The 22,214-nt window shown below is 38.1% G+C and overlaps 1 protein-coding gene and 1 long non-coding RNA gene across 7 annotated transcripts; one reads left to right on the top strand and one right to left on the bottom strand.

The window, feature by feature from the left end:
- The first annotated feature begins 168 nt into the window (after positions 1–168).
- On the top strand, positions 169–22,163 carry LOC5502642 (ribose-5-phosphate isomerase). 6 transcript variants are annotated; one of them, XM_032370934.2, is made up of 12 exons: positions 169–322; positions 466–526; positions 928–983; positions 2,395–2,454; positions 2,523–2,587; positions 3,082–3,150; positions 3,533–3,560; positions 3,629–3,739; positions 3,868–3,921; positions 4,275–4,320; positions 5,051–5,138; positions 20,291–20,452. In XM_032370934.2, exons 1-12 carry the CDS (start codon positions 227–229, stop codon positions 20,295–20,297), a joined length of 741 nt encoding a protein of 246 aa, XP_032226825.2. In that variant the 5' UTR covers positions 169–226; the 3' UTR covers positions 20,298–20,452. The 6 variants fall into 6 exon arrangements, with proteins under 6 accessions (XP_032226825.2, XP_032226824.2, XP_032226820.1 ...); XM_032370933.2 differs by lacking the exon at positions 20,291–20,452 and adding an exon at positions 5,653–5,913; XM_032370929.2 differs by lacking the exons at positions 169–322; positions 466–526; positions 928–983; ... (6 more) ...; positions 4,275–4,320; positions 5,051–5,138 and adding an exon at positions 5,733–6,231 and having other exon boundaries at positions 20,291–22,163.
- On the bottom strand, positions 3,878–18,034 carry LOC116610181. The gene is made up of 2 exons (XR_004293252.2): positions 17,888–18,034; positions 3,878–4,666 (listed from the first exon to the last, which is right to left on the bottom strand). It is a non-coding gene; the product is annotated as an uncharacterized LOC116610181 (long non-coding RNA).
- Positions 22,164–22,214: the final 51 nt, after the last annotated feature.

Here is a 22,214-nt window from a genome sequence, read left to right as displayed (position 1 = left end):
TTTTTGTATCATTTTCTAACAATAACACTCAACGACCGGCAAAATCTATTTATCCAGATTATACACAAGTATTTATTGAAATAATAACTGTTGCCAGTTTGAGTTATTCTGAATGCAATTCAGTTTATAAAACGGTTATAAAAAAAACCTACTCCCCTCTCTCGCATCTTTTTGTTTTCCTTAGTGGCCAGGCCTTGGAGGTAAGTAAGAAAAAAAGAAGTGATCAATGTTGATTGCACGTGCATACTCGACAGCATCAAGATTCGCAATGGAAGCAGGAAAGAAAGCCGCTGCAGTTTATGCTGTTAATAAGTTTGTGAAGGTATTTTTAAATTACTCCATTTGTCTGCAATATCTTTGAGACCAGTGTCTAAATTTCTCGTCCTGGACCATTGTTTTGAAATGCAGCCGTCAGTGATCGCTTGGGCTTGGGGATTCTCTCACAATTCATTCGTTTTCTTTTAGAATGGACATGTCCTCGGTATAGGTAGTGGCTCTACAGTCGTCTATGCCGTGGAGAGGCTTGGTGAGCATGTTTATGTTTATAAACTTTTACCCCTAAACCTTTTTCATTTTGCCTATGTGTGGGTGATCTTGTGACAATACCCCTAGGGAGTACGTGGGGCAAGGATTTCAAGAAAGGGAAACTGGACTAAATCTCTGATGATAGGGTTTCTGCCCCCCCTCCCTACCCCAGCCTATTAGAAGAGCTGAAGAAGGGGGGATGCAGAGACATTGATTTTTTAAGCAATGAGGGTTTTCTCAGATTAGGGTGGTCCCAATTTAAATAGATAATAACAGTTGAAAAATAGTGTACTGCCAGGCAGACTGAATATAAGTCTTTATAATTTATTGGGGAAGGCACATACCCCTAGTGCCCCACCCCCTGCTACTATCTCCATGATTCAACACTTATTTTAATTTAAGCCGAAAGAGTGATGAAAGAAAAGTTAGAAGTTGTTTGTGTTCCTACCTCATTCCAGGTACGTTTGTACACCCCTTTGCACCCCTATATATGGCAAAAGTTTAAGCTTGGAGTTATTTGGCTGGGATGGGTTGTGTTTCGATAAAATGTTTATTAAGGTTAAGGATACTGTAGACCCAAGCGGTAATTGCCCCGATCGTCCCGGCAAAATCGCTCGCGCTCGCGTCGGATTAAAGCAAATGCCAACAAACTATATATCAATTTAAAGCTTAATGATTGTACTTTCCTCCTAAAATAATCAATTTTTTATACGCGCTTAATTTTGAGTGCTTTTGCCTGGTCCGAAGTGTGAAATCGACCACTTTTAAACAAGCGAATTATTTATACACACCAAAAGCGCGTAACCTCCCAGGATCTGCTTTATATCCTTTGTCATGTACTGAACTGACAAACCGTGTCTACATTTGACGTCACACAGCCTCGTTGATTAATAATCAAGGGTCAAAGTTAGGCGTGGAATAATTTTGCTTCTTTGGGTACAACGCGCTAATTAAGTCCGTAGCAAAAAAAGCTATTGATTATCCGCGGCATGGTGTGACTGAACAATATCTATACTAGACGCTTGCCAAGTTGCGCAGGGATCGGGCAGTTAGAAGTGTACCTTTAATTCACATATTTAGAGTAAGATGGGGTGAAATTTGATTGCGAGATATCGGGGATTGAAGTTGTGTAAACATTAGAGGCAGCGTGACAGTAATGACAGACGAAGAGCAAATAGAGCCGCGTATGGCAACCAATCACATTGGTTCGAGCTTGCACCGAAGAAAAGAAGAGCGCCTAAAACTTAAAAAGACCGCGGAGACAACTCTTTGTTTTGGGCTTTCTTCCTCGCTTAGCCTTCTTCGAAGGAAGCCAAGGATTCTTACTTAATCTTGGCGTAGTTTACAACTATGCAGAATTTAGAGTAAAAGCTTATAAAGTTGATATAAATACGGATAAATCTCGGATAAAACGTTGATAATGATACTGACACGCTTGTATGCTAATTAGAGGGAAAACAGTAAAACTAAGTTCCCCGGATGTTGATCGCGGGACTTTGAGCTAAGTAAACAGGATTATGGGATTATTGACGCCTTCGAGAATAACGCGACACTCGTTCGAATTTGGTTTTTCTTGAATATCTGGCGGAGTATTTAAGATTTTGGTGGTATTTTTTTGCTAACATCTAGAATGTGCCTATTGTCATTGAATGGCATAATAAAAAAAATTCACCCGAAATGAAGCCATTTGGGTCTACGGTATCGTTAATGCAACATATTTATTGCAGCACTGACTTTTGGAGACCCCTTTATTTGTTCCTTATTTTCCTTGTTATTATGATTAATTATTGTGTTTATCAAATTTATGCAATAGTAAATTTTAGATACTGTATGAATTTGTTGATATGCATTGTGTGTTTTTATTTTTAGGCCCAGCAACTGATTACTGAAAACAAACTGGTGCTGAGTGATTTAGAAAGAAATCCTGAGGTACTGTTGGTATTTTGTTTTACATTCTGATATTTCGTTACCGAAACTGCTAAAAAATGTTTTTTTAGCTTGATGTTGCCATTGATGGTGCTGATGAAGTTGATGCTAATCTGACCCTTATTAAAGGTGGAGGGTAAGAATATGTTTCCATGCTCTCATGTTTCAAAGTCAGTTGCTTAGTCTCTCAGCCAGTCAGTCAGTCAGTAACCAGAGGCTAGGCAATTGTCTGGTAACCATCTGCTGGGCAACATTCAGTCATTAGGCAACCCTAAAACCTAATAACTGTGTTGCCTAGCGACGACTTAAGACAAACGTCTAGTGGAGAAGCGACCTATGATAGTTATCTAGCGGGTGGTTGCCTAACGGCTGAGGCCGGTTGCCTAGTGGATGGTTGCCTAACAGCTGAGGATGGTTGCCTAGTGGATGGTCAACTTACGACTTTTTAAGGTTACCTACTGAGTTGATGGTTGCCTAATGACTGAGGACTGTTGCCTAGTGGGTAGTTTCCTAATAACTTAGGAAGGTTGCCTAGCGGAAGGAAACATCTGAGTGTCTATAATCTATGGTTGGTGATTCAGTACATATAATTACTGTGTAGTTGATCCAATATTTTCAAATATCTCTCAGTGGCTGCCTCACACAGGAGAAAATAGTCGCTTCATGTGCAAAGACCTTAGTGATTATTGCCGATGACAGGTGTGTAAACCTTTTAATCATCTCTTGATCAGAGTCTTGTTGAATCATGTACTAGTTGGCTGTGAAGTAGATCTTTATAGGTTTGCTTTTTAAAAAAATAGTTGGCTGTAAAGTTGATCTTCATAGGTTTGTTTTATATAAAATGTGAGTGCACATTTAGTAGGAAGTTTGTCTAAATATTTGTCAACAAGAAAATTAGCTTAAGCATGATTATCTTGATTTTATAGGTTTGTCAAATTGATTAATTTATGGACAGTGAATCCTCTTTCCCCCAAAAAACAATAATATTATACAGGTTTTTGGGTATATAAAGGTGTCTGTTCTAATGTGGAAGTTTGTTTATTGATAGTCCTTTTAAATCTGTATTTTGTTCATCCAACAGGAAGGACTCAAAGCAATTAGGTGAAAAAGTAAGATATGATATTCAGTATCTACTGTATGCTAGGGTGTGGATCTTAATATTCTATTTTTTCGTCAGTGGAGTAAGGGAGTCCCAGTTGAAGTTGTGCCATTTGCGTACCGACCGGTGATGCTGAAAATGGAAAAGATGGGCTTGTCTCCTGTTCTCAGAATGGCTAAAGCAAAGGCTGTGAGTGCTAAACTTTGTTTAAAGTACAGTATGTACATAGAAATATTCCATGGGTTTAGGAAAACCATTAGATTCTAGAAACAAAACTATTGATTTTATTACAAAAAGACTGGTATATTTCTTCTCAGGGCCCTGTTGTGACGGATAATGGCAATTTTATTATTGATGTTGGATTTAGTAAGGTGAGAGTCTTTATGAGAAGCCACAACAGAATTACAAAATTAGTAACTAGCTGTAGCTTTGATCCTAAATACAACTTAACACTAGGGTTTTGAGAAGGGCTTTGTTTGCCCAAAAGTTTTATATACAGTATCTCTTTAGTAAGCTGTTTTGACACCCCATAAGTCAAAACTAAACTACTAATTATACTTTAGTGCAATACTGTCAATACCATTAATGTTGTCCATGAAAAAAAAGTTTATTTACAAGTTTACAAACGAATTAAACACTCAATGTCTAACACCGTTCATACACATCACATCTGTGTAAAACCGTTAAATCTCTAAAATTATTCTAAAATTATTTTATTATACAGCCTCAAGACTGGAACAAGCTGAATACTGATCTTAACTTGATTCCAGGTAAGATTACTTTGATATACTAGTTGAGAAGTTAAGGACTGAGGGTTTTAACTCTCTTAAAATAATCTCCACTTCTAATTTTTACTGTAAAATATTGATTCTCATCCCTGCGCTTCATAAGCCCTGTGTAAAATTAGCCAACATTGCTGGCTTTGCGTGTCCAGCTACTTTATGGTGGTACTGATTTGAACACCATGTTGGGAGGTGGTGGTAGTTTGCCAGGATTTTCTTGTGGTCAGCCATGCGAGGTAGTATGTGATTCTGGCCAATGTTGGTTCCACTTGGCACAGGACTCACGTCTATATGTACCTTGCAGCAGGGTTGGAGGTTGCTGTGTTTGTTAGCCCTTTTAAAAAACATATAATAATATACAAAAAAAAAATACGAAAAAAAATTAATTAACAATTATATTTTCAAGAACCAACATTATGCTAGTCAGATACTACAAATTTGTTGCCCTTACGTCTTGGATTTTAAAAAGATCACTGAGATGTGAAAATAGGGAATGTCTTCAAATCCTCTACTATGTTCGAATTCAAAGAATTTTTTGGGGAAATTCTTTTCAAATTCTTGTCAAGTCTCCAAAAGCCATTTTCACTGTTCAAACGAATACTAAAATTACATCAATCGCGTGTTATAGAAATATGCTGAATGTTTTTAAGATGATATTTCAACATGTCATGCCAATGAATAAATGTGCTTAATGAATTTTCCATGTTCGCCTTTGTAGGTGTACTGGAAACAGGCCTTTTTGTGAACATGACGAATCACGTGGTATTTGGAAAGGAAGACGGATCAATAGCCACTCGGGATGCGCGGTAATTTACGGATCGATTACTACTCGGGGTGTGCGGCCAAACAAAGATGTTTAACAAATCGGATCGAAAACTAATTGGAATCCACAGTATCTTATGTGGGACTGCTGTGCCGAGATCGTACCGCATATATTCCAGCAAGTAAATTGTTTTTATCATGGTAACTGAACTGAACTAAACTGCGAGAGTGCATAAAACGATTTGTAGTGATAAAAAGTGTAGTTTGATTGACTGTGGGGCGACCACGTGCATAGTGCGCCGCGATTGGTCACTGCCTGGCAATTAAATGATGACATCAGACAACATAAATTCACTGTCGGTAGGTTAGCACAAGGAAAGAAAGAAAGAATTGCTACGCCAAATTATCCTGTATTGTGCCAATAGTCAATGTTTGCAGGACTAAAATGAGTTTTCTTGCTTTCCAAAAAATAACTTTTCTTGCTTTCTCAAAAAAAGAAAAATTATAACATAAGCCCTATGTTTTTTCATTACCGAAAATGCTTCTTGTTTTGTGTAGGTGTTGTCTCTTTGGATCGAGGACCGAGACAGAAATAGGAAATCTACTTTAAATAGGATGAGAAGAAGAGTGTACTATATCGTCTTACCTAAGGAAGCTACCAATTTCACATTACATTTCTCGCATTTTTTCGCTGTTTTAACATCCTTTTTCAATAAAAGGATACCAGTGAATGTAAATATTTAGTTTAAGCGTTCGTTGCTATTCAATTAATGCCTTATTTTTTAAATATGCTGCAATGATCAAAAAGAAACAATAGTATTCGACGGCTATTCATAGCGAGACAACCCGACTTTCGCCTAAAGCTATCAAGTATCGGAAGACTTCCCCACACAGCGAATTAATCGGTGTGTTCTTACACGCGCTGGCATATTTCCGTTCAATTCGTATTGGAGATGAGATCCCGTGGGATAGCACACAAATTAGGGCCGCGGGGCAACTGAGAAGATTATCAATTTTCTTTCTAGCCGCGGGGTCGAAAGGTAGTAATTCTAGGATGTATTTGAAACCCAATTTTGTCAGAAATAGATTACCCAACAGAAAACTACCCGTGCACCTACTAAACACCCGTTACATTAGGTGAGTATTAATGCAAGTTTATCTTTTACATTCACCGACATTACTTGATCATTTTTATTTGCTATCGGTTTTCTAGTAGAACTCATAAAACTTCGCGTGACATTTTATTTTTGCACCTTTAAAAAATGTGGATTTCTCCACGTTGGTGCATTAAAGCTGTGATTATTCTCGATGCCTGATTATTTTTTCCTCAAAGATTAGTACGACATCTATAGTTCTACAGCGAGAGTCCTTAATACAGAAATATGTAGACGATTCTAAGTAAGAGAGAAAAATGCAATCACAAATCCACTGACGAAAAAAGGTTCCGTCCATCGCTTATTTGAGACCGTCCTGACCCCGCCCGTGAAGAATCTGATAATCTGATTCAGTTTTTTTACTTTTTTGTCCAATCCTTTACCTTTACCGTACGTCATAGAGATTTTGCGTAGAATTCCAGAACTAGCAAACGTGTTTTTATCGGCCCTTTTGGTTGGAATCGTTCTGTTGTTGTTGTTTTTTTTTTTGCATTGTCGGCGTTCATCTTGTTTTCTTTAAAAATAATGAAAAAAGAACTTAATTTGTACCAGAAGACTGTTCTCTTGAAAATGACAGTTCTATTCTAGTTTGCGCTAACGTGTCACATGCGAAAACATTATCATTGTCAGAAAATACTGTGCCGACAGTTCGTAAGAAGATTGTTTTCTTGGAAGTGTCAGGTCAACTCTTTTTTGCGCCAACGCGGCTCCTTCCAAAAATATGTTTAGTGTCATACTGTCAAAGCGACAACAAATATATATATATATATATTTGTTTAATATATTATAAGGAAAAATTTTGTTTATCAGGTTAATTTTCTAGAGCCCAAAAATATCGTAGAAATATTTGTTTAGAAAATACTTGAAATTATATTATGTCAACCCCTCCTCCTTTTACAGTCTCGTATTCTCATACATTCTACTTGTTTTAATAATGTCCTAAAAATGATATTAGTCCGTTATTGCTTGTTCGCCTCGTCATTTGGTCACTTATGCGTTATTTCGGTAACTGATCTTCGTTGCCGAGGCCCCGTCTTTTTCTTCTTCTTCTTCTTTTTTTTTAATTACAGATTGCACACTGATTTAGGGGTGATTGCCGTTATTCTCGAATAGACAAAGGACTTACATTGAAAAAAAACATTTTCGTAGACCATCTACATTTTCAGATTAACTATGTGTGTTCTTATAATATTTGGCTTTCGAAGACACACGGGGATTTCCTAGGGCTTCTAGTTTACACTTAACCTTTTTTATCTTAACAAAAAATTGCTCGCTATCATCTATGTCTATACATCAATCCGCGGTATGTCTGGACACTAGATTTTAACTTCGTTCTGAGGCGGGTCGTTTGTGCTAATTGCATCATTTCACGAACAAAGGACAAAACGGGAAACGGGACCACAAGGGTTCGCACTGAGGGGTTCTTAGTGCGGATCGGTTAGTTATTATGAAAAACACCTTTATTGGGATTGCAAGTTAAACAAGAGCGGTTTAGGGCGGAACAAGCAGGATTGCGTTGGAGGACTACATACGTTTACATTACATATATATATTTAGTCATTAAGATAAATTTTAAAAAATATTCATTGAATGAAGAGGCCAAAATATGTATTCATCGAGTTATCCCATGTATCCTTCGAATTATTAATAAAAAAAACGTTCACCACTTTTGCCACAATTTTCAAAATTCTTAGTGAAAAAGAAAATTATTCTCCTATTTTTATACGTTTTTAATCAATTAAAAGCAATTCTTCCTATTGTAATTATCGTACAGGATTTTCCTGGATCATTGTAATTTGAGGTGTGGTTTGGTGTTCGGTTCAATTTTGCTTTCAGAAATTGGCTTGTTTGATAGATATCTTTTCTAAAACTTAAAATTACGCGTGCCGTTAGGCCACAAAAAAATTTGACGTTTCTGTTCGCCGCCTTCGTACAGAATTTATGCCGTGTGCATTTTTTAAAGGTTATCTGTAAACCCTCTAGCATTATGTGATTTTTTAGTTGTGCGCTTTTCGTTCACAAGAAATGGCAAAAGATATGCATCCCAATCACGCCACAGATCGAAAATTGTGTCGGGAATCCATTTCACTGATTTAAAAACGGTGGTAATAGTGCCTATGATTTGATGAAGCGTTTTTCTCCACGCGAAAAGCTTAAGTTTTGTGATTAGAAGAATCTTAAAAAAAATAAAATAAAATAAAAACCGCCCGCCTGCACGCTCCGAGGAAGAAATCGCGACCAGAATCGAAAGATTTTTTCATGTGGCCTTATAGCAACAATGTTGTGGCCAATCTACATTCTTTACTTACAATCAGTCAAACCTTAACAAGACGGGAACTTGTTTGTATTTATTTGTGATCTCCAAATGGAAGACAATAGGCACTAAAAGGACTTTATTAGGGATGAAATTACATAATGAGCTTTGCCAAGAGAGCATAAGATAAGAGAGTGGCACTTTGGTATTACCCGCGCGCCATGTCGATTCCGAATCTGGCTATTTTTAGTAACCACCACCCCACCACTGCGCGTGAGGATTTGCTCTTTTTTTTTTGTCCTACTCCCCCGTGTTGTTGTTTTGCCAATCGATAGAAATGAAAAGAGATCATGAAAAATAACTCGGACGAAGAAAACAAGCCTAACTTAAGTAAGCAAGATTGGCAAAAAAACTCACAGAAAGCTAAATCCCTGAATAATTTGACTGTTTTATTTGTCTGAGCGGCGAAGTTAAGTCAAGAAGAAAGAAAATAGCGACGAGCGAAAAAATGGCTGTGATACGCAATGGTTTAAATCCTCCAAATCACTCCAGCTTGTATAATATACTTAATAGTTATAGAAATGTCTACTTCAGCTTGCTGGTTTTGATCATCACAAAAATGCATAACCTCGCTACAAGGATTGTTTTAGGAAATGTATTTTATTGGATTTCTTCTCAATTAAGCGGAATATTCACAAAAATCAATATCATATCTAACTTATAGATTTTGTTTGACCATTAAAAAGATAATGAATGTTGAGAAACCACGAAGAAGTAGCAAGTACAGCGGAAGCGGTGTTTGAAGCACGAGGTTTTCCGCTCTTGATAATGAATCAAGTCTCTGAAGTCTTTTTTTTACACGTTTTTGAAATCTTGCAATTCTCGAAGTACCATATCCCCTTAATAAACCGCAACTGCCTGTATCCTTGATGCTAGAATGAAACTGTCGATGTTATTAGTGCAAATAGAGTGGGTATTTTCCGGATTCAAGTCACAAAATAGCGGCAAACAACAAGATGTAAATGCCAAAGCGCGGGGGTAGGGATAGTAAAAATGCTCACGCGCAGTGGTGGGGTGGTGGTTACTAAAAATAGCCAGATTCGGAATCGACGTGGCGCGCGGGTAATACCAAAGTGTCCCTTCCTTATCTTATGCTCTCTTGACTTGGCAGAATACATTGAAGGGAAATTGAAGGATTTTGATGTTTCTTACAAATGAGTTTAAGATTCTACAGAATTTATATTATCCCTCAATACAATTTATAGATTCAGCCTTTTAAATCAACGACTGACTTACCAAGAAACCCTGACTTACCAAGACACCCTGGCTGAACAATTAAGTTTTTCTACAGTTATTAGAACAACAGGCGCCAAGCGCTGTTTGTGGACTGATACTATATAATCACACCCTATGTTATGATTATGCCAAACGTTGATTTAATATACAGCTCTTATACTTTGGTAAAAAAAAAGTGGAAGAATCTACTGGTTCCTTTCTCAGCTGTAGTTCCACCCATCTATAGGACGCGATTGGCGGATAATTAAGATTTCTTCTTACTGGTATTCAAAATGCGCGAGCATCAAACGCGAAATTCCAAGTCCATTGTTTGCTATTTCCATTGTTGTACGTTGTCTGGCGATGTTATACTGTGAGTGTGTGTATAGGGGGGGGGGGGATGGAAGGTTAAGAAACGGTTTAAAAATATAACAATTCTGCCATGCATTACTTCGAATTCTTTACCTGGGAGACCATTTTTCTTTTTTAATTTTCAAGCATCTATAGCATGCACATAAAAATATGTGTATGGTATCGGGCAACGAACAAAGAACGTAGTATTTCAAGTATCTGTTGGACGACCGAAAATAAATCCCTGCTTTGTCAATTATCCTAAATTTTAATTATTTCTTCACAATTTTAATCTTTCGTTCGATGTCCTTATAATTAGGGCGAAACACTGCTGTTATGAGTTTCGATCTCTTTATAGTATTTAGAAGTGCGGAAATACTTGATTATACATTAGTCTAAATGTCGCCTCCGTAAACTTGGCTTTGGTTAAAACGCGTGGGGCCGGACTGCCAGCAGCAAGCATGGAATGATATGGTGCGTCGGAGCGTGTGAAATTTAACCACTCGCGAACGATTATCGGCCACTTGCCTTTTTTTCTTTTGTTTTCGCAACCAATATTCTTTTTTTTTACGAGGAAAAAGTGTTTACTCTTCAGGCGAGTCTATTAGCATTAAATTAAAGCATAAAACAAATTTGCTTATGGGTATTTTGCGAGACTGCTTAATTAGAGGCACCGTTAAGTTTTTCGCTTCAACATTCTCCGTATAAACGAGAGATAGTAAATATCTTTTGGTATTAGCAATTTTTTTTTTCAAAAAGCGACATATATGTTCTATCCCCCCGCCTTGTCACGATAAAATCATTTCACGAAGAGAAAACACAACTCTTACAGCTACTTCTGAATTTAGCGGCGGGCAGACGATTCCGTAACGCTAAGGGCCGCCTGCGCTTTCTGATTGGAGGAAATCCTCGACGATTTGCTTTGAAGCTTGCACTGATTGGTTGACACGGATGGAGTTGGAATCTATAAAAGCTGCCCTACAAAGACAGCAGGGACCTTAGATTGATAACGACGCGTTGGCTTCGGGTCCTCTGTCTTAAAACTAATTCCTTTAACGCAAGGCCAAGGTAGGAGATTTTGCGGTTAAAATTCAAGCAACCTCACACATTGAAAATGATAGAGTAAGAAAGAATCGGAAAAGCTCGTTTAGAACATAACATTTTCATCTGTTGTTCGATTTTAAAGAAATAGAAATTAGAAAAGTATTTAAGAAAAGGTAGCGTTCTGAGCAGATTTTATTTTATTTTAATGAATATTTATTTGATATCATTTTATCACTTTGTCATTAATGATAGACGAGGTAAACCAGGGATTAAACACATTCGTTTTATGGTTTTACTCGGGATTTTTTTTTTTGATCACCAATTAACTTTGTGGTCAGTAGTCATGAGGATTGGATCATTTTTTTAACTAGAGTATATATTTAACGAAACATTGCTCAAACTGGTCGGAATTAATGTTTCCTTTCTCGCTCGAAAGATGATCTGAGGACGAAGTCCTTTTATGCAGATGGCCGCATGTGGGTGTGTGTATGTGTGTGGGCACACTTTCCCTACACCTCCCCCCTCCCCTAGCCACATGCCTATCTTCAAAGTCAAAACATCAGTTTTGCTCAATAATTGTCTGGTAGGCGAGCAGGCTATTCTACCAATTAAAACCTGGTTCCATCAAAAAGCTCACCTGTTTAGAGACCTTCTACGGCCCTGCAATGATAACATTCCTAAGAGATGCCTTATTAAGGGAACATCAATTAAGTGTAAGCATTTTCTTTTGTCCATAGTCCAATGTTACTAATCTAAAGAAAGAGCACTTAGTCTTTAAGATATCAAAATCAGCAAGAGCATCAACATCAGACACTAGAGGTAATTACCTAGTTTACAGTTGCAAAGGGAAAATGTCTGCTCGAAACAGCAAATGTTTCCTTGATATATCTAGAGATCACGAATTTGCAGTCGCTGAAGCCGAAGGCGTTTATGAAAAGCAATTGAATCCAAAATGGCTGACAACATGATATTTATATTTTGTTGTTAGAATTTAAAGTCCGTATATTACCTCTCAGAATTAATAGATTTAGTCGATCCTTTAAATTTTCTTATATAAAATAATATCCGCTTCGTATGGATTGCAAAAGAGTATATGCAAAAAAGGTATTTTGGCCGACAGTTGGATAAAAAGGCCGTGGCATGAAAGACCCGGGTCGAGTAATTTGTGACGTAGATCGAGATGTTAATCAAAATATTTTTTTTTTGCTAGATTGCTTGCACCCTGTCTAGCATTAAGTGATACCACGCTTGGAAGCGCTCATCATCTTGTGCTATATTGAATCATCAATCATTATAATCGAATTTATGCTTTTAAAGGCTGGTATGAAATTAGAGAGGGGTCGGTATAGTGGGAGATTAAAGAAATAAAAGTATTAGAGCGGTGGATTTGGTATTAACATTCTACTGCAGAGAAATGCTTATCTACGGTCGTGTTTATAAGAAGATATAAGTTCCCTGCTAGCAGAGGCCTCTTTTCTCTGTATTTCGCTGGGCTGGCGTTCGCGAGGAAAAGAGACCTCTGCCATGAGTCGCAAGTTCGCTTGATCAAACCGCCGTCCACGATCGTGGACGGGGAGTCCAGAGCGCATGCTCTGTTCATTAATTACTGGCCATTATTTGAGCCCACAATGACTAGCGCATGCGTGAAGCGTATATCCGCTGTGGGATAATAGGCGAAACGGCGTCCTCCGTAGAAATATCACGCGACGAATTATAAAAGAAGCCATTCAATGCCTTATATTCATTTAGAATTTTCTTTCTTTTGACTAACGAGCATATTCTTCTGAATCTAAGTTTACCAAAAAGTTTTGTGACATTTTCTTCGAGTCCAACTGTGCGATATTTACATTGAAGAAACTCGCCTGCTCAGATGTCTTGAAATTTATCCCACAAACAAGACAAAACTCGTCTTTGCTGCGTTTGCTGTTCAATCTTTTTAGCGACGTTTTAGGTTATTGAAATTGAACAATTGTTTTTATTTTTTCGAAGAGGAGAACTAACCGGAGTTCGATTCATAATTTGCGACAAAACCCATGCAAAGCATATTTTAGCATATTGACAGCTTCCGCGCAATGGTACGGGTTTTGGCACGTCATGCGGTCGCTTAGAAACGCTCACACATGCGCAACGAAAACAGTTTCGACCCATGACAGAGGTCTCTTCCTCGCGAACGCGAGCGAAATACAGAGAAAAGCGAAATACAGAGAAAAGAGGCCTCTGCTAGCAGGGATAGATATAAGCAGCACCAGCTGGTGATATCTTTTCGCTTGCTAACCACAATAAAAAACAGCCAACGAGGTACATCTCAGAACTGCAATTTCACATTCGCGCTGACGTTTTTATGAATATTTATTCATTTTTTTATTTATTTAGTTTCCTCTGCTTAGACGAAAAATAAACAAAATGCATAGTGTACTTGGACACCATGAACGGCATAAACAATTACTCTAGGCCAAACTGGGTGTTATCATCAACAAGCTCACTCAATACGCACCTTTCAAACACCAGCCAGTTAACTCGCTTAGTTGACCGTAGTAAGCAATGGAAACATGGGAAAAGTGTACAACTAACTTTGTTGTGACAATTTACCGTAATACGTGTATTGTTGCTGGGTCAAGCAGTGTATCGCACTTTTTGTACGCCATGTTGCGCGATACCGCAAGCTTGCCTGACTGCAGAACTACCTTTTGTGCTAACGTCCGAAGCAATGTCCTTAGACATTCTAAAAACTGGGGAGGGGGCACAGACACGCCCTTTTCTGTTTCTTCTGAAAACACTGGAAGGGCACGCCCCCTCACCCATCCACTAAGGCACTCATTTTCTATATCTTCAGTTTCTATATCTTGCTTGAAAACGTGATTACCCATAAGCCATTGCCGCTTTTAGTTCCTCGTGAGAATAGACACAGCAACACAAGTGAATTAGGAAAAGTTTAAGAGTTTTGCTAATTCGACTGGAACTTTGAAGTGTACACTTGGGAATATCACAAAAAAGCGGTAGAATGCAATATCTGACTACCAATCAGTCAAAAGACGTGAAGTGCATTTCATGCACGTGACGGTCGAGGAGAAATTGAGTGTTGCCTATTCCTCCGCTTTGTGATTGGCTACTGGTGTCGCGTGATCAAGATACGTGATTCGAGGAATATCGAGCGTATCGGAGGTAGAAGCAAGGTGCATGAAAGTCTTATCGCGAGTACTGTTCAAATCCGTAGCAGGAGAAGCCGACGTCTTTTGTTAGAAGAAAGATATTTGAAGGTATTTTATAGTAATCCTTAAAAATACTTTGTAATTCAAGGTTGTTTTAGCTCTAATCCCTTCATTATTATTTTAAGGAAACCTGTCTAGCCAGTATGAGCTGTTGGTTTCCCGTTTGAAGGATTTTTTTTTTTTTTTGCATTCACCAAGATTTGGACATCTGTGCTTAACACACAGTTAAATTTTAAAGACTTTGGGAAAATAATTGTTATGATCTTACACATATTAAGGTCTTTTATAGAATAGGGATTATATTAGTATATTGCTAGGCATTTAGAAATGTGTGTATGATTTTTAATATTAAATACATAATATAGTTAGGTGCACCTTAATCAAACGGAGGTGATCGTCCATCTCAAAGGTATGAAATTCAACCAACTGCTATCCCTAAGGGGGACTCTAAGGATTCTAATGATTCTGTTATCTCTCACGCCAATGGATCATCCTATCCAAAAACAACAGAACTTGAAGACTAGATGACAGCACTTTTTCAGAAGAAAGAAAGACAAGTGATGCCAAAAAATCTTTAATTTCTCTGTATTGTAATAGTGCCCGTTACTACATTTTTCTATAACAATAATGGTAAAACCAAGTAGAAGCGTCGTTTTTTGGCCAATAATTAATCATAAAAGAAAACTTTGCAAAATCGAGTGACATAACTTTGACATCAACTTGTGGGAGTCGAATTAGGATCACATTTATAACGCGTCTGCAATGAAAGGCTGGAGCTTAAGTAAGTCCTGTAACATGGACTGATGATAACGTGCAGATGTTCTTTGTTCAATGATGTGCTATTAGACAAGGAAAAAGATCGTTTGCCATGAACGCATTGCTCTTTATTTTTAGAGGGTAAAACCAAATTAGAAATAGGGCATGTTACTCATCTTATGTGCACGTGACATGTAGGAGCGCCCGTAAAGATCGCTGGGAGCATTATTTTTTATTCGAGTTGAAGTCTTGTCGCTTTCTGACAATTTATGTTTGCTTTATGGTCGTGGACTTTTTGTATTTGGTTTGATGCCAGGAAAATTTAAAACATTTGTTTGTGCAAGAGATTTTACTTTTTTTTTTATAAAGTAGCTAATACCCGCTTATTTAAGAGCTCATGATATACTATTAATTGATATACTATTAACAAAAAATGATAAACGGCTAGATGAATTGTGATAGCATAATGCGTGTAACATCCCCGCAATAACACTTATCTTATAAAGAATCATGACTTTATTTAGAAAATCATTTCCTTTGAGTAATAAAATGTGACTCGGTGGTTGGACGTGAGGTGTACAAATTACATTAACCTGAAAAAGTAAATAATTGTTCTTAAAGTGTAATGCACTCTGAGAGAGTAATGTGGCGACACGGAACTCACGAAACCTGTTTTACGGCAACTTTCATTTCCGTCTTTAGGTTGTTTTTTTTTTTATTGCAACTTCATGACACACGATTTATGACATGGACAAAATTGGAACAAATGATGCAACGTTGTAGAAGGTCTAAACCTTTACATATTAAGTAAACATGAAGCAGCCATTAAAATATTCGCCAATGTTTATAATTATTTAATGGAAAAAGACAAAAGTAATTCCGCCGAAAGTGGGTGGTATGGTTTGGGGTAGCCAAATTGACTCAAAGGCTAGTACGCAGCGGAGGTTATCATTTGATCGCTTTTATACGCAAACAATTCTCTTACGTTGATAGAACATTGGCCGTGATTTCAGGTAATAGGAGAGCATTAAGGAGGTAGGTATTCTTGTCTTTTGATTTTTACTAACCGTCTTTTAAAACCTCCAAGAGACGCTCACAAATTCGACCTAAAAACTGGCGTTGCCTTGGGATCGTGCTTATTTTTCACACTTTTCACATTCAGTTAGCCGTCTGTTTTTATTTCCTCGGCTAGCTAGTCCCTTTGTTAACAGAACAGACGAAAACTCGATCAGCACCCTGTACAAGAAACGTAAGAGTAGAAAGGCTTTATTTTCAAATTCCTATTTTCAGACTCCTAAGTTAACGTGTTAATTAGAAGGCTTTTATTTAAAATTTTGGTCAAGCTAAGCTCCGTTCAAATCCCATAATCAACGATGAAACAATCAAATCTCGATTTACAATCAACCCGCGGCTGTTGTAAAGGAGTGTTATCCATATAATCCTATATTCTGCGGCTCCCGTTTTAGAAAATCGTGGGTTTGCCCTAATTTGTGGCCTTTTTCGAGTATATGCTTAGTGCGACCTTTAATTTTCTTAGAATACATCTCATAGAACTCCTGACTTACTAGGGTACTCTCTCCTTCATATGTGCTCATTCAATACAATTATTAACAAGAGGACAGGGTATCAAGGGAGATGAAGGCTTGCTCAATTTTTTAATGAAAATTTTTCATATCAAATATCACCGAAAATCACCGTAAAATTCATTCGCTAGCTATAATATTTAGCTAAAATATTAAACCTGGCGTATATCTATTAGCTTTTAGTTGCATTCCAAGCGGAGAGGCCGATATATGGACACCGACAGCCATCTTTTTTGGAACTTAAAACTTCTGTTCTCTCTTGCGACCACTTAAAAAATAATCTCTTTGTATTCAAACGTCGGCGGCAAGGCTTGTAATCGCCCACACGACTAAGCATTGATAGAAGGTTTATTGATAGCAAAGACTTTCTCGGTTAAAACAAAGGAAATGTTGGTGCTCTTCTTCGCGTGCGCACCTCCAAATACTTACATGGCCCACAGGCAAATTGGGGCTTTCACAGCTCAATATATTTGCGTCTTATATCCTTCCAGGTACTAGAACAACTTTGTTTTTTTCCTATTTAGCGCATATCGTATCGTTTATCTACCGGAGCTGCACTTACGCGGAGGAAAGAGAAAAATAGAGTGATTGTTTTTCAAATTTAAGGAAGGATTACATCCCTCGCCGAGCGTTGCATAATCTTAAAGTCTTGTGCGGAAAACTTATTTAAGGGTTTCTTTGTGTGCAGAACTTCTCTATTGCATACTGGTCTTGGACGCAATTGTTTTTACCCTCTTCGATATGCAGTTATAACAAGTTGCGTTACATGTGAGTACAATGAATATATAAGATGACATTCCCATATTACTGTAGGTTTCTCAGGCATTTTATGCGCTTAACACAAAAAAGATAAACGCTAGTTAGGCCACCCAAGCGAGTAACTTCGAAGAGTCACGGAAATCAAACGTCAGTGTATCGCTCTTTCTAAAATTTGAATGTGCTTTGTAAGTGCCTTGCTTTTTAAAAATCTGAAGTGGTGGTATGAGACTAGATTATCTTATTGCAACCAGTGGTTTAGCTCGTTGGTTTGGTTTGAGCCGGCACCTCTCAACCTTCAGCCAGAGAAAATATAATTTTTGAGATGGACTACACATTTCTTCCCTGCCCTTTCCCATTTTTTTGTATTGGGTAGTAAGCTATCAGGCGTAATCCTGATATAACTCTAACCTGTGATGCCTTATTACTTCCAAATTTGCAGGGTAGGTCTTCTGCTTTGAGGTAATATCCAAATTGCTCTAATTATATTTTTTTCTACTTCTTCCGTAAACAAGTTTGATAAACAGGTTTGTTTTGGCGCCTAATTGATGAATAACTAGGTAGAGAATCTACGAGGGCCATACAAATGGACAGATGGTCAGGGAATAGTCAGGAAAACACAAGAGAACAATGGAATTAGATAGCAATAAAGAGAAAATCACTCTAATGATGATAGATAAAGAATGTGTGTCATATCCACAACCAAACCAACTTAGCTTGATCCAGATGCTTACCATCGACTTGAAAAATAGTTATATCTTTCATAGTTTTTATTGTACCTTGTGATGTAAAAATCCCTCGAATATAAAAAATCATCATCTATACATTAACATACCTCGTTTCCGTTGCCTGCATTTCTTAGGGAAAGTTCATTTATTATCCCGAGGGGGGGGGAGGGGGGTGAGCATACTCTGAAGGGGGGGGGGTGGCTCGAGAAATTTTTGAGGTCTAAAGGGGGGGGCGTCGAAAGTGTTTTGATTTTAAAAGGGGGGTCACTGATTCCTTTGGGTATTGTCTCTACTATATAATTTGACGAAGTGTCTAATCAGACTTCTTGGTTTAACTTGTCTCGGGTTTGGGGGCAGTTATTTGGCATGCACAATCCAGGAGTCCAGGATACGTATTAAGCCAAATTTTATCTATGCAATGCAAACCTGTATACACCCTAAATACATCTTTTTATCGTTTCCGCTATATAATATTAATAAAGTACTTATGTTCCATATCTAAAATTTAAACAAAACATTTTAATGCGATAAGCGCTTATTCTCCATCATCAAAATCCTCGCTTATATCTGATTCGCTGTCTTCCTCGCTCTCTTTCTTTTCTCTTTTTTCATGCTGCGCTTTTCTTGCAAGGAGAAGATCGAAAAGCCTTTTTGCTTCTTTTACGTCATCTATAGCATCAACCATTATCAGGTCCCAACCTGGAGTTAGTCGCATCTTTGAGAAATTGAATGCCTTCACTTTTATTAATTAACGTTTCAGCGAATCCTTTCCCCTCCACTTGTCTGACCAACTTGCAGCTAATCTCCTGCTTGCGTTCCTTTCGAACATTGTTATTGCCGTTTCTTTCTTTGCTCTTCTTTCTTCGATTTTCGGGAGGGAGGGGGGTACCGAAAATATAGGGGAAGCGTAAGGGGGGGGGGGGGGGGGGGGGGGGGGGGAAGGGCATGGGAAATTTTGTTCCTCCTGAAGTGGGGGTTAACTTATTTTATTCCTTACTTTAATCAAAATCCTCACGCCCCCCCCCCCCCCCCCCCCCCCCCCCCCTTCTCGGGATAATAAATGATATTTCCCTTATCAGATTTTTTTGTTCATGTGTTAAAAAAAAACACCATAAAAGTTACAGTAATTACGATAATATGGTTAATCATTAAGTTCTCAAAGTAGTTAGAGTCGGCCTGCTTTGGTGGTTAAGTTTCTACTTATAACAATGAAATTGCAAACCCATAATATGTATGTTTAAGTCAATGTGAGTGGGCATCTATATTTGTGTGTGGTCGAGAAGACAAAAAATAAAAGCACTTGACTGCTTGAAATAATTATCAGAGAAAAAGGAAATGCTTTTCTCTGTGCGCGACCTTCCATTGCCTTCGCGACGGAAGCTAAAGATTTCATAAGCAAAGCCCCTTAACCGATAAATAGTTAGTGCTTTTCTAACGCAAAATTCGCGATTACTTATTTAGCAATTTCCTGGCTCCAGGCTCGGAGTAGGATGAATTTATCTCGAGGCTACCCTTCCAAAAAGGCACTTAGATATACGATGCTCCCACTCGAGTTATCTTCAGCGTCAATCTTGCTATTTTTTTATTTTACATACGGTCAATAAATTTTATAATAGAAATGGACATTTTGCTTATTTTCTCCTTTACAATATGTATTATTTCCCCCTCATCTCATGTGGTCTATGGAGTTCTTTTTTTTGTCTAGACTACTTTTCTCTAGTGTGATGAGCAACTCTTATTTTAATCCTTCTCCAACTGAGTGCCAGATTTTAAAATTGCCAGATTCAAAATTGTATTATAGTACATTTCTTATACTTCCATGTAATGCAGTAACCCTGGTGAAAAACCAATATAAACATAACATAAAACATCCCTAATTTCTCCGGTGCAAGCCATCTAGCACTTGAAATTTGGTTTTATCGTCGCCCTTGACTTCCCTCAACCACTCGACACTAAATTAGTATCTGCTTTTAGTGCGTCTACGCTTCAAGAGATTAGATGTGTGCGCGAGATTCAGGCTCAAGTACTTTATCCGATCATAATCATTATTTTTATCGCTTTTATCTGATGCTTTTCTCTTTTTCAGGTTATAAAAAGCACACGACAATCGAGGCAGCGCTTCAAAAACGGTCCAAAGATTTGTAAAGTTGGTCTACCAAGCTTGACCCTAAGCGGAGCATAAACTCGTGCATGGTTTGCGGAACTTGAAGTAGAAATTGGAGACTTTGAATGTCTGCAAGAATGTCTGCAAGAATCTGAAATATTGTGCATGCGACAAGACGTCTATACGGAAGAATATTTGACAAAGTAATTGGGTCGAGTATTACTTTGGTGACAAAGTTTACGCTGTTTTAATGGTCTATTTACCCTATACTTCTTCCTATATTTAAGTTGTCCATAATAACCACACTATACAGGAATTGGACGTCATATTTAAGCATTCATAACATTACGCCATCTTGTTATTAAGTAACAATGAATAACTCGACATTGGCTTCGTCACATCTCGAGTACAGTAACTCGTTTCGCATCGGCACTTCAGTCTTTACTGTCATCCTCATACTCGGAACTATCATGGGAAACACGTTAGTGATCGCGTCATTCATCGCCTACTCCCGAATAAGGACCGCTACTAACTTCTTCGTGGTATCGCTGGCGTGTACAGATCTGGGCGTGGCTCTGTTCTCCATGCCGGTCTGGCTTGCATATATACTGACCGGTCCAATTTGGGTATTAAACCCGGTCCTATTCAGAGTATGGACTGCTATGGATATCCTAGTCGGCACCGCGTCGATAGGGAACCTCGTAGCGATCAGCCTTGATAGATGTCTATGCATAACCAAACCTCTGATGTATTATCAGTACATCACCTCGGTTCGTGTGAACTCGACTATCGCGTGTATCTGGGTGTACTCTGTACTCATGGCGGTAGCGGGTTATCTCCTATGGCAGTACCGCATCTTTAACTTCATATCCTCCATCGTGTACTTCTGGGTTCCCTTGTTAATCATCATCAGCGCGTACTCGATTGTGTTCCGTGTTGCGTTGCGCCAGACGCGTCGCATCAACACCACGAACAACAGTTCTCAGATCAGGAAGACACGCGCTTCGCGGTACAGCTTCATGAAAGAGATGAAGGCTGCCAAGACATTAGCAGTAGTTGTAGGAGCGTTCTTTGTGTGCTGGGCACCGTTTGTTGTTCTGAATGCAATCTATAGCATTTGTACTGGCGCCGACTGCCCGGTGCTCAAGCCTCAAATCATTCTTGTGGTCAAGTGGATGCATTACGGGAACTCGCTTATCAATCCGCCAATTTACAGCTTCCTTAACAAAGACTTCAGGGTGGCCTTTAAGCATATCATTTGTTGTAATAACCTTGTGGCCACCGCGCGGAGGATGGACCTGATGTTTGCACGCAGTGATGGAAGCAAGGGTGTATCCACTCAAGAAATAGCACAGAATAGAACAACTGTACTGTCTTAAGCAACAAGACAGCAAATAATAGAATAATTGTTGTCTTAAGCAACAAGACATAGCACATAATAATTGACACAGTATGAACAACTAACAAGAAATAACACAGCATAGGAACAACTGTTCTATCTTCTCAGACAAAAAAGCACGGAATAAAACTGTATTATGAAAGTTAAAGCTAGAGAGAAGAGGCCTGTTTTTCTGCAGTTGATTTTGACCAAAAGTTTATTCTTTTGCTTTCCACACTCTCTCATAAGCTTATGCCCTTATATGCAGTAGGTATACAATGGCATATTTTCTTACTTGTAGCCACGCCTTTAATAAAAAAAATGGAATCAAGAGAAAAACAAGCAAGGCTTTGATCCCTATAAAAAGACTGGATTGTTCTTTTAAAATTCTGTATCATTCTAATAAGAATGTATCTGGGGCTTAAAATCTTGATTATTTTAATTGTGAAAAAAATAAATGAGGGATTTAAAATTGAAGCCACTATTGTGTATATCCAGCAAAGGCAAACATATCTTTTTCAGTTCATG

This window comes from Nematostella vectensis, chromosome 6 (assembly GCF_932526225.1).
Source record: "Nematostella vectensis chromosome 6, jaNemVect1.1, whole genome shotgun sequence".
NCBI classification, from domain to species: domain Eukaryota; kingdom Metazoa; phylum Cnidaria; class Anthozoa; order Actiniaria; family Edwardsiidae; genus Nematostella; species Nematostella vectensis.
Note: the sequence above shows the minus strand (reverse complement) of the source record. Positions and strands in the feature narration are given on the sequence as shown.

Excerpts from the sequence above, each read along its gene's own strand:
- LOC5502642 (XM_032370929.2), top strand. The coding sequence starts at position 20,680 with ATGAATAACTCGACATTGGCTTCGTCACATCTCGAGTACAGTAACTCG.